Raw genomic sequence first — 13437 nt, 5'->3', positions numbered from 1 at the left:
CTTTGGTTTTTCCTGTAATTACCATTTCATCTTCAAGTTCTGTGGTTCTGTCTTCTGTTTGTTCTATTCTGCTGGATTGGCCTTCCATTTTGTTTGGGAGTTCTGTTTCGTTCTTTTTTCTGAGGTTTTCCATATCCTGGATGGTTTCCTCTTTAATGTTGTCTAGAGTTCATTTATCTGTTTATTAATCGTGTTCTCTGTTTCACTTGTGTTTATACAGTGTTTCTATGGTTTCCTTTCTTTCTTCTTTTGCTTTTTCAAATTCTCTATTTTTGTTGTCTTGGAATTTCTTGAGTGTCTCCTGTACATTTTGGTTGCCCATATCCCTTATCATCTCTATAAAATTCTCCTTGAGTACCTGTAGTATGTCTTCTTTTAAATTATTCTTGTGGGCTTCATTGGGTTCTTTGGCATAGTTCATCTTCATTTTGTTGGAGTCTGGATCTGAGTATCTATTTTTTTCATTTCCCTCTGGTTCCTGTACTAATTTTTTGCTGTGGGGAAACTGGTTTCCCTGTTTTTTCTGTCTTCCCATCTTTGCCCTTGGTATTGTTATTGTCCCCGTACTTTGTGCAATTAAGTATTTTCTGGCTTGTAATAATAGCACTAGTGATATTTAGAATGGAAGGGTGAGAGGGGATGGAAAGCAAAGAAGTTAAAGGAAAAGGGAAAAACAAATAATCCAGTAGAAAAAAAACAACAACACAAAGAAAAACAAAAAAAGTTTCAAAGATATAAACAGGGAGAGCTAGTATACTAATCAACCGTAAGTTGAAAAGGCATTAGAGAGACAGAGGATTGAAAATAATAAATAAAAAGAGTAAAGATAAGAATAAAATAAAAAAATAAGTAAATGAAAGAAAAAAATATATATATAAATAAAATAAAACAAAAACAAAAATTAAAATTAAAATTAAAAGCCTCCACGTTCAAATGCAATGAAATTTCAGTCTTAATAATTTTGGTGTTCGTCCCTCAGCCTGCAATCCAGAAATGGTGCCTCAGATGTTGTTCTATAGTTGTCTCATCAAAGGGGAGATATAAAGCAGAACAAAACTGTACAAAAAAAAAAAAGCCCACCAAGTGTCCCAAGTTCAAATGCAATACAGTTTCAGTAAGTTTTTCAGCATGCAGGTGTAGTTCAGTTGTTTTCTCATCAAAGGTAGGGAGAGAGAAAAAAAAGAGTCTGGAGACAGGTCTGTGAATGGCTATCTGGGGCTGTGGCTTGCCTGCCCGCTGCTGTCAGTCTGCTGTTGCTGGCGGTGTTATTTATGCAGATTTCAGGAATGAGCTTAACACTCCCCTGGCCCAACAGGCTTTGTTTACTCAGAGTCCTGTGCGCAAGCCTCTGCTACAAGCTTTCCCCTTTCCAAGCACACTGAGGGAGGTGACACTGCACTTGCTTTCTCAGTCCTGTGTGTTTATTTACAGTTCACATGGGAAGTGGGTCTTCCCCTTCTCCTGTGGAGTTTTCCTCCCACTGCTGCTTTTACAAGCTTTCCTGCTCCTGCTTACTGGGCGGTGCTGCTGCTCCTGCCAGCCAGCATATTTGTTTACAGCTCACATGGGAAGTGGGTCTTCCCTCCTCTCCTGTGGGGTTTTCCTCCCTCCGCCACCTTCACAAGCTTTCCTGCTCCTGGTTGCTGGGCGTGCACCCCCACGCCCACCAGAGCCTCTCCGGCCTGCCCGGCTTGTTTATTTACAGTCCAGGGAAGGATTCCCTTCCCCCAATCTTCAGCACTCAGGGTGCCCCACCCTCTTTGCTCTGTGTCTTTATTATTCTTATTGCTTATTAGTCAGTTTCTGTTTTTTCCCTGGGTGTGGGTCGTCTGTCCAGGGGGTATGCTGATCTGGCCCAGGGTTGTCTATGGAAGTACCACATACCACGTAGCTCACCTTGTCTGCATCTTCCCAAGCCATCTGGGTGCGGGCCACTGGCAGCCTGGGGGCCCTCCTGGTTTCTGCATTTAACGTGAAATGGAGATTCTCTGCGCAGGCTGGAGGTGTGGAGGGGTCAAAGTTTTGCCTCTTCTTGGTGGCCTTGCCTGCAAAGTGTGTCTCCAGAGTTTCTCCAAGATTTCACGGTAGGAGGCACGCTTTCTGCTTCCTCCCTCTAGCTGCCATCTTGGAATCCCTGTTTCATTGATTATTTGTATAACTTTTTGTCTCTTTTTTATTAATTTCTGCTCTAATTTTTAATATTTCTTTCCATATGCTACTTTTGGGTATGGCTTGTTCTTGTTTTTTTAGGATCTTGTGGTACATCATTAGGCTACTTATTTGAGAGTCTGTGTTTTTTGATGTAGGTATTCAAAGCTATAAGCTTTCTCCTTAGTGCTCTCTTTATGTATCCCATAGGTACTGGTAGGTTGCATTTTCATTTTTATTGAATTCCAGGAACTTTTGATTTTCCCCATTGTCTATTCAGTAACCCACTGGTCATTCAGTAATGTGTTGTTCAGTCTTCATGTGTTTGAATAGTTTCTATAATTTCTTTTGCTGTTGAGTTACAGTTTTATTCCATTGCAATCTGATAGATACAGAGAGTTATTTCAAGTTTGTTAAATTTGCTAAGATTGCTTTGTGCCCTAAAATATCTACTTTGGAGAAAGTTTCACGGGCTGCCGAAGAGAATGCATATTGTGTAGCTGCTGGATTGAATACTTTGTAGATGCCTGTTAAATTCAATTGGCCTATAGTGTCTTTTAATGTGAGGTTTCTCTGTTGATTTTTTTGTTTGGATGACCTATTTATTGGGGATTGTGGGGTATTGAAGTGTCCCACTATCATTTTGGGGTCTCTCTGTTTAAGCCCAACTTAATCCTCTGTAAATTCACCCATATGCAAAAAAAAAATCTGATGTAAAAAATTAAAACGGTAATGTGTGTGAATTATTGTTTTATAAGGAACAACATTAGAAAACTTGTCAGCATTTTCTAACTTTTGGGATATTTGTTTTGTAGTTCAGAGTTAAAGTAGAGATTATTTATATTTGAGTTTGTGATTCTCCATTAATATCAGTTGTTTCACCAGTTGTTACCACAAAATTGGCCAAAATTAATACTCTTATCATAATGAACCTACACAATTTATATCTCATTTTCTTTGTCTCTTTCATTTGTTTTGTTTTATTTTCCCTCCCACCCCTTCCTACTCCCAATTATGTTATGGCATTTCAGTGCTTCGGAGAATTTAGAAGAGCTCTCTCCCTCCAGTAGCTGGTTACTTAATCAGAAGCACAATAAGAAAAGGAGAAAAGACAGGACAAGATTGAAATCTCCATCCTTGACAATCATGAGTACAGCAGCTCGAACAAGGCCACTTCAGAATTTCCACAAACGAAAACTCTACAGATTGAGCACCCCTTTTTATTGGACTACTCAGGTAAGGGAACTTTTCTGAAAACAAGAGCAAAGATCATTGTCATTATATTTCTGGTATAACTGTATGTGGATTGTACAATTATTTAGCACAGTTAACGTATGGAAAGCTTAAAAATGCAGATTATAAGTGATATAATGTTGACAATATGTAAGTGAGGTTTGATAATTTTTAAAACATAGCAACATACTTTAAAATTTCTCACATCCCCAGTTATTTTTTTTAATTTGTTGGTTTTATTGATGCTGATAATTTAACCCAGACCTTTTGCAAGGTTAGCATGTACGCTGCCACTGAGCTATATACCCCAGTGCCACTTTATTTATTTATTTATTTACTTATTTTTTGGCAGTACTAGGGTTTGAATTCTGGTTCTTGCTGCTAGGAAAGTGCTGAACGACTTGAGCCATGCCCCACAGTCTTTTTTGCTTTTACTTATTTTTCAGCTAGGGTCTTGTGATTTTGCCTGAGACTGGCCTTGAAGTTCCTTGCTCCTACCTCTGCATCCCATGTAATTGGGGTTCAAGACAGGCAGTTCTACACCTGGTTTGTTGGTTTTTGTTTGTTTGTTTTTGTTTTGGCTGTACTGGAGTTTGAACTCTGGTGCTAGGCAGCTTCTCTAACACTTGAGCCACTCCACCAGTCTCCATGGCTTATTCTTTGAAATAGGGTCCTGCTAGTTTTTTGGTGTTTTTGTTTTTGTTTTTTGCCTAGGCTGTCCTCCCATCTCTATTACTCAAAAATCTGGAATTACAGGTGTAAATCACCACTCCAGGCCCCTTATCCCCTGGTTTAAAAAGAATTTTGCTTTGCTATTTTGTTTAAACTAATTTGAAAGAAAATTAAATGTCAGTGATTTTTAAAGTATACTGGCGAGGGTAATAAGGAAAACAAAAATGTACTACATATTTGTCTTATGAATATTTGCAGAGGTCAAGAAAGTCTTCACAGCTATGAGTTATTTTTGAAAAAGAGATATAGCTCTTAATTTTAGGAGTGGTATTTGTTAATTGTGGTGAGTGGTCCTTTTCCTTCTTCTGGAACATAAGTATTGCAATTTCAGATGCTTATGCTTATACTTTATATAAGAAAAATATACTTCATCAAAAGCATTCATTTTGGAAATCATATGCTTATTTGTTAAAAAAAAAGATCACTATACTTCTTTCAGTGCACCATTTAAATGTGCTACAATGAAAGACAAAATAACATCTCTAGTTCTTGCTGTATAATATGTTCTCCCACTTTTTGTTTTTAAGTGGGATTAGAGTTTGAACTCAGGGCTTTGTGCTTGCAAAGCAGAAGTTCTACTGCTTGAGCCACGCCTTCCGTGTATTTTGCTCTGGTTGTTAGGGAGATGAAGTCTCAGGAACTATTTGTTATGCTGACCTCCAACTGTGATCCTCCTCATCTCAGCCTCCCAAATAGCTAGAATTACAGGTTTGAGCTACTGGTACCTGGTTCTCCCCCACCCCCCAGTGCTTTAGATTTCTTTTCTTTCTTTTCTTGTTCTATATTTTCTTTCCTTCTTTCTTCTGTCACTCTTTCTTTGATCTTGGGCATTGATCCTAGGGCCTCACATGTGCTGGGCAATAGATTTTTCTATTTTTGTTGGGACTGGGATTTGAACCCAGGGCTTCCCACTTGCAGTGGATTTTTAATAATACATCAAAGAAAAGAAATTATCCTTGACGCTATTAGTTAATATTACTTGTTTCTTTTTATTACTACATTAACTATCTTAAATATATTTGTATAAAAATTAATTTTAAGTTTTGTTTTATAAAAATCCCATTGTAAATACAAATTTTTTTAAAGATGATTTTTACCAGTTAGGTAGTTCTGATATTAGTAAAATATTCCCATCTTGAAAATATTCTTTAGATACTTGTTTTATTTCCTAACTTAAGAAACTGTTACCTAAAGGTGGGTGCCTGGTGGTTCACATCTATAATCCTAGCTACTTAGCAATTGGGAGTATCATGGTTCAAGGGTATCTTGGGCAAAAAGTTAGTGAGATCCTATCTCAACCAATAGCTGGGCACAGTGGTGTATACCTGTCATCCCAAGTGACACAAGGGTGGTTGAGATGGTGAACATCATGGTTCCAAGCCAGCGTGGACAAAAAAAGTTCATGAAACTCCTTCTCAATGGAAAAAATGTTGGTGGGGGTGGGGGTGGGCACCTGTCATTACAGTGATGGTGAGAAGCATAAAATTGGAGGGTATTGATTCAGGTCAGCCTGGGCAAAGAGGAAGACCTGATCTTCAAAAAAATAAGAACAAAAAGAGCTAGAGATGTGGCTCCAGTGGTGGAGCATCTGTGTAGCAAAGCACAAAGCCCTGAGTTCAACCCCCAGTACCATCCTTGCCCCCCAATTTTTAGCTAAGTGAACTTAGGAGGAAATTATCTTTATTTATAGTTTTTTAAGTTGTTATAAGCAATAGATAGTTGAAATGTAATTTGTGATTTCCTAGTCATAAATACCATTGTCTATCTAAAATACTTTACATAGAAATATGCCATAGTATTCTGACTAGATGAAATCTGCTTAAATAATTTAGGTGGTTTCTCAGCTATTATTAAAATAAAGTAATGTGGGATGATTATGTAAAATACTAGCCTAGGAAATTTTACAACTTTAAGGAAAAAAAGGAAGAAGCAAGTTGTAAGAGTTTTACTACTAGTAGACTACATAGCTTGTCATATTCAAATCACTGTGCTAAGCATTTCTATACATTATTTTATTTAATCAGAAAATAGACAACTATCAGGTAGTATTAATCCCACCTTCAGATCCAGAAGCTGAGGATCTTTGAGGCAGGTTAAATAACTTGCCCAAGGTCATATAGCTAGCAAGCAATGTCTGGCTCCAAAGTTTGTGTTCTTACCTATTGCATTAATAACAAAAATAAATCTAATATTCCCATGCCAGAAATCAGCAGACATAAATGTATTTGGAGTTTTTCCTGGTTAAAGGTATTAAAAAATGTATTTTAACAATCTGAGATTTGAAAGATCAGCAGAGTTTTGAAAGGGTACAGGTGAGAGGAAGAAAAGTCCCAAATGAATAATTGGTAGAGAAATAAAAAAAGTGATGGACAATATTAAATGCTTCTGCCTCTAATTTTTCCTCCAAATTGCCAGGCTAGTAATTATTTACTTTCATAAATAATTAAAATTTAAATAAAATTAAATAAAATTTAAATGTCATTTCTCTCAAGAAACTTTGTTGACATTACTAGTATGGGATATATGTTGTTATAGTACCTTGTTTTAACGTCAGTATGTTGAAATGTATCATACCATTCTGTTACAGTTAATCTATTTTCTGACTTCTATTTAAATAGTAAGTTTCTAAGAGAGTAAACACTCTATTTCTGAATCTACAGGGCCTGAAATATCATCTGTTTAATTATATGTGCTCAATATATAGTTGATGTATTATAAAATTTATGTTTTGAACCATAGGAAGATATTTAAAAGCACTGAAGAAAGGCTTGCTGTGTGTGTCTCATAGACTTGCCTACCCTAAGGAGCTAGAATACTGATGTCAAGTAGAACTTTCTGTAATGATTCAAATGTTCTATATTCATATGAATCTGTTCTGTCTGGTATGGTAGCTGCTAGACAAATGTAGCTTTTGAGCACATGCAATGTGGTTCATTCAGTTTAGGAACTGAATTTTTCATTTATTTTTATTCACTTAAATTTAGGTAACTACATATGGATAATGGCCATCAAAGAGGACAACACAGGTCTAGACTTAGATTTACCCTGATAGCAATGAGTCCACCTTTCACTCATATCTTTTTTTCTAATATCATTTGTCACTAGAAGGAACCAGAGAACTTTGAGGAAATCACTGGTCTCCTGGGTGGGGCAGGAAAGGTATAAGTAAAGAACATCTTACTGTTACCGCAAAAGCAGGGAAGTGTTTTTTTAATGAAGGAGGCATATTGAAAGAATATAGGAGCTTGCTTAAAGAGGCTGTTCCTGGCCAAATCTGAGACTATTTTAGCATCAAAAAAAAATAAGGACACTATTGAGCCACTGAAAAAAATAGGAAGCTATGATGCTATTAGAAAAGACTGGTAGGTAGATAGATAAACAGCAAACAGACACACAGATAGATAGGCAGATAGATGAAAGGGAGGACTTTTCCAAAGAGTAGGATGCTTGTTCATAAATGTGGAGTTAGGGCTAGGTATGATGGCTCATTCCTGCAGTCCCAGCTACTTTGAGGTGGAAGTAGGAAGATTGTGGTTTGAAGACAGCAGGGGCAAAAAGTTAGTGAGATTCTATCTCAAAGAACAAGCTGGGAATGGTGGCCCACACCTACAATCCCAACTACATAGGAGGCAGAGGTAGGAGAATTGCAGTCTGAAGCTGGCCTGGTCAAAAGCATGAGACCCTAGCTGATAAAATAACAAAAGCAAAAAGGACTGAAGGCCATGGTTCAAGTGGTAGAGTGCTTGCCTTGCCAGGGTGAGGTCCTAAGTTCAAAACCCTAGTACTGAAAAAAAAAAAAAAAAGTAGAGTGAGTGTAAAACTAGAGAATCATTTTGCAATTATCATAGTAAAGACTGAGTGGGCAAGAATCATCAGTGAGTATTAAGCTTGGGGTCAAGCTTGAGAAAGAGTTTTGATGTAGAGCAGGATAGTGTGTGGTCTTGTTTATTTATTTATTTTTTTGTCTGTTTGTTGGTTCTGTGGTTTGAACTCAGGTTTGAACCTAGTGCTTTTGGTCTACCACTTGAGCCACACCCCCAGATCTTTTGTGGTCTTATGGTGCCCTCTCCCCGCTAGTTGCCAGGGGGCTCATAGTAACTTATAGAGAACCAGACAATACTGTGCCTGAGTTATCAAAACTACAGTTGCCTATAAGATAAATACAGTGTCCTACAGGAATAAATAATTTTAATTTAATTGTGAGGAAATATCAAACAAACACAAAATGAGAAATATGCTATTAAAAAACAACTGGCTGAAGCCATAAAGGAAATGCAAATCAAAACAATATTGGAATTTCATCTCAGTCCAGTCAGAATGGCTATCATCAAGAACACAAACAACAACAAATGTTGCCATTTGTTGGTGGGGATGTATATCAGTGTTGCCACTGTAAAAATCAGTGTGGAGGTTCCTCAAAAGACTAAAAACAGAGCTAGTATATGATCCAGTGATACCACTCTTGGGCATGTATCCAGAGGAAAGTAAGTCAACATAGAACAGAGATACCTGCATACCTATGTTAATAGCAGCATTACTCACAATAGCCAAGCTATGGAATCAACCTAGGTGCCCATCAACATATGAATGGATAAAGAAAATGTACTATACATACACAATGGAGTATTATTTATCTATAAAGAATGTAGTTATGTTATTTGCAGGAAAATGGATGGAACTAGATATCATCTTGCCAAGTTCACAAAAAGAAATATTGCATGAGAAATACTGCATGTTTTCTCTCATATGCATAATCTAGAGTATATATATATATATATATATATATATATATATATATATAAACTATGTGTGTATATATACTATATATATATGTATACAATGAAAATAAATATGGGGACTGTTGGGGGAGATGACTAGGAGTGGGAAAGGGAAAGAGGATGAGGGAGGGTGATTAATATCAAAGTACATTATGTCTATGTATGAAGATGGTATAATGAAACCCACTAAAAACTGTTGAAAAAGGGGGGATGGGGAGGGAGAAAAGAAAGAGCAATTGAGGGGGTTAATTCAAAGTACAATGTACAATTATTATACACTAATAAAAGTTAAAATAAAACCTTGCTAGAATTCTTTAAAAATTGTCAATGTCATGAGGTTAGACTAAAGAATTATTCAAGATTGAAAGACTAAAAAGATGTATGATGAAGATAAGTGAATGATCCAAACCATAATTCTTTTGGAGGAATAAAATTCTGTGACAATGGAGAAAATTGAACTATGGATGTTGGGCTAGACAAAAATATTTTATTGGGTTGGAAATTTATTTCAGTGGAAGAGCATCTACCTACAAATTAAAAACCCTGTTACTTAAATCAAGCATGCCTTTGGTGGGCTTAACACCAGTCTGGACAGGGTCAGGTAAAGATGAGCACACTTGGAAAGGACACTAGAAACATTACAAACTGAAATGCAAAGAGAAAAAGGAATGAAAAACCTGAATAGAATATCCAAGAATATTGGTAATTTCAGATGGTGTATCAAATAACTAATGGAATAGCAAAAGGAGAGAGAGAATGTAGAAGAAGAAATATTTGAAGGAAAAATGGGTGAGAATTTCCCAAAATCACTAATAAGCATCAATCACATATCTAGGAAACTCAAGTAGGAGAATATCAATCAGGATAAATGCCAAAAAATCTATATAGGAATAACATAGCGAAACTGAAAAAACAAAGACAGCCAGACAAAAACATCTTACCTATATAAGAATAAGGATAAAATTATAAATTTTTTTTATCAGAAACTAATAAGCAGAAAGGGAATGAAGCATTTAAAATATTGAAAGACCAAAACAACTTCTATACTGCATAGATTTGTTTTTTCCAAAACAATGTTCGTGCTCTAACTCCTGTTATCTAGGATTGTGACTTATTGATTGAATTTTGTCCCCCAAGAACTCTTACACTGAAGTAAATCCTAATCCCCAGTACCTCAGAATGTGATCTACTTTGGAAACAGATTTGTTGCAGAGGTAGTTAGATGAGATGATAAGGATGGGTTCTAATCCATTATGACTGGATGTTTTTATGAAAAGGGTAAATATGGACACAAATAAATGTATACAAGGTAAACACCATATGAAGATGAAAACTGACTTCAAAGTGATGGTTCTACAAACTAAATTATACCAAAGGTTGCCAGTAAATACCAGAAATTAGGGGAGAGGCATGAAACAGATTTTCCTCTCAGTCCTTCAAAGGAAACCAACCCTGTGACATGTTGATGATATTTCTAGCCTCGGAACTATGAAACAGTAGATTTCTTTCATTTGAGCCACTCAGTTGTGGTACTTTGTTACCGCATACATACCTAGCTAAATGTTATAGTGAGTTAATTTGCAAAATGGTCTTTGTATTTCTAATTAAGGAACTTCAGAGAAGATAACTTTGGATTTAAGATGAGCCTTAAATCCAGTGATTTTTGTTTTTGTAAGAGAAAAGGGAGGTTTGAGACACAAAGACACAGAGAAGGCTCTGTGAAATCAAAGAAAGAGATTGGAGTTATGCTACAAGAAATCAAGGAGCACTAGGAGCCTCAGAAGTTGAAAGAAGCAAGGAAGGATTCTCCACTAGAACCCTCAGAGGGAGTATGGTCCTGCCAACACTTCAGTTTCAGATAACTGACCTCCAGAACTTGTGAGAATAAATTTTTGTTGCTTTAGGCCCCTCAATTTAAGGTAATATTTTTATGGCAGCCCTAAGAAACTAATACAGAGTTTGGCACCAGGAAATAGGGTGCCTCTGTAACAAATACCTGAAGTTGTGGAAGCAGCTTTGCAATTGGGTAGAAAAGCAAAGGATTTTAAGGAGCAGATATATATAGAACTGAAGTACCAAGGTGAAACCCCCTCAGACTATCAGTGTATACTTGAAAAAAAGAAATGAAGGGCAGGAAGGAAAAATAGGTCTTTTCTGGGGGTGAATACCAGTGGAAGATGGGCACAAGGAAATGGAATGATGGTGAATACTGTGTAAGTATTTTGTATCCTTATATGAAAATAGAAGAATGAAACCTTTTGAAATTATTCTAAGAAGGGGGATGGGGGAAAAAGGAGAATGATGGAAGGGGTAATTCTATCTAAGATATATTGCAAACACAGTTGTAAATATCACAGTGTATCCCTACCCCGTGCAACTATTATATGATAAAATAATTTAAAAAAAAAGAATTTTAAGGTGCATAATAAGAAAAAGCTTAGATTCTTGTGAGAGCTCAGAAGCAAATGAAGAGGATGGAAGACAAAACTGTTGTCATCTTAGAGAATACTTGCATCATAATTAACAGAATGTTACTAGAAACATTAATGTTAAAGTTGCCTTTGGTGAGATTTCAGAAGGAAATGAACTTGTTACTGAGAATTGGAGGAAAGGTGATAGAAAAACTGGCAGAATTACATTCTACTATAAGGTGGAAAAATATAATTTTTAAGTAGTGAACTGTGGATATTTTCCTGAGGGAATTTCCAAACAAAGTTTAGGATTTGTGATCTGGTTTCTCCTGGCTGCTTATGATAAAATGTAAGGGAAAAGAGGTAAGTGCATATGGAACTGTTAGATTAAAAAGTTGCCAGAAGGAGAGGGAACACTGGTTGAAGTCCTATAATCCAAAGCCAGGCAACAAGGACCACTGAAGTCCCAGGGCAAGAAAAGAGGAATGTCCCAACTGAAAAAAGAGAGAATTTGCCCATTCTCTGCCTTTTTTGTTCTGTTTTCTGCCTCATAATATAATGATACCTGATTACATTGATGAGGCAATGTAATGATGAGGGTGGCTTTTCTTTCTTCAGTCTACTGATTTAGATGCAAATCTCTTCTGAAAACATTCTCCTGTACACATCAAGAAATATTTTACCAGCTATCTGAGTATCTTTTAGCTTAGTCAACTTCCACATAAAAATAACATTGCTAGCGGGCCTGCCTAGCAAGTGTGAGGCCCTGAGGTCAAGCTCCAGTACCACCAACACATACATACGTATGTACATACGTAAAATCATTACAGTGCTCATAGCAGCTTTATTCATTCAGGCCCCAAACAGAAGGCAATCTGGATGCCCATCTGAATTGTGGTATGTTCATATAGTAATGACAAGTATAAATTACTGATAAGACAACAAAGATATCTCCCAGGTGATATATTGAGTGAATGAATAAAGTATATAGTCTGATAGGCACAGACAAAACTTTTTAGCGGTAATAGAAATCTGAACTGTAGCTACTCTAGTGCCAGGTAGGAGAGGGCAGGCATTAACCAGGAAAGGGCATTGCTGTCCTTTTTAGATTATTTCTAGTTTGTTGTCATGCTTCATGTCTTGATCATGGTGGTGGTTATGAGGTATATACTATAGGTGAAAATTCATCAGGCTGTGAATCTTTACCATGGATATGGGTATGTGTTTCACACATTCAGTCACCCATTCTTATTTTAATTATGTATTACTGAATAACAAGCTAATACAAAACTTAGAGATTTAAAACCATTTTCTGTTAGCTTTTGTCATTCCACAAATTACCTGTGTAGTTATTCTTCCAGTCTTGCATAAGGTTTCTCATAGAGTTGTGATAAGATATTGACAGAGGCTAAGTCATCTGGAGGCTTGAATGTACTAGTGGCTGGGCTTCTTTTCCCTTTCCATACAGACAGGGCCTTTCCATGTGGTCTCTTCACATGGTTTCTTTAGCAGAAAGTCAGACTTCTTACATTATTGCCCAGGCTTCCCAAAAATGCAAAGGTAGAAGCTGCTGGTTCTTCTTAAAACTTAGTCCTAGAAGTAGCACAAGTCTTTTCTACTAGATTTGTTGGTTAAAGTGAGTCAATGTCAGATTTGATATGGGAGGAACTGTACAAGGGGCAAAATACTGGGAGATGTGGTTCATTGGGAATTAAGTACTAGAGTCTATCCTTTAGTTACCAATTATTGACATCTCTCATTTGTTAAAACCACCTTACTCTTTTCCCCAAAGACCCCTAGCATCTCATTATGGCATTAGGCTCAGGTGTGAGGTCTCAGATTTCATTATTTAAAATCATGTGCAGGTAGGTACCTGAACTAAAACGTTTTAGGTGTGGCATCTCAGGTGTGGCTATTGGGTACAGCTTTTCAAGTATAGCTCTTCTGGGTAGAAAAACTTCTGTGAACTAAAGTTGAGTATGCTTTACACATACTCAACATACCGTAATGAGACAGGGATAAGCAGTGTAGACACTGCTCAGATTCAAAGAAATGGGAAGCTTAGAGCAGTCTTGAAATACAATTAGGTACATGCTTCAGGTTTGTTGATGAAGGTCTGTACCCTGAGAGTATTT

The 13437-nt window shown here is 36.7% G+C and overlaps 1 protein-coding gene across 7 annotated transcripts in view; it reads left to right on the top strand.

Moving 5' to 3' along the window:
• The window catches only part of Kansl1l (KAT8 regulatory NSL complex subunit 1 like), a 126777-nt gene that overhangs the window by 77440 nt on the left and 35900 nt on the right, over positions 1–13437 (top strand). For all 7 annotated transcript variants that reach the window (XM_074071624.1, XM_074071623.1, XM_074071621.1 and 4 more), the window contains one exon: positions 3180–3384. In XM_074071624.1, the coding sequence (XP_073927725.1) occupies positions 3180–3384 (205 nt within the window). The remainder of the gene's footprint in view (positions 1–3179; positions 3385–13437) is intronic.

The sequence above is a fragment of the Castor canadensis genome, chromosome 4 (assembly GCF_047511655.1).
Source record: "Castor canadensis chromosome 4, mCasCan1.hap1v2, whole genome shotgun sequence".
Taxonomy (NCBI): Eukaryota; Metazoa; Chordata; class Mammalia; order Rodentia; family Castoridae; genus Castor; species Castor canadensis.
The sequence above is the reverse complement of the archived record's forward strand: the minus strand, read 5'-3'. Positions and strand labels throughout refer to the sequence as shown.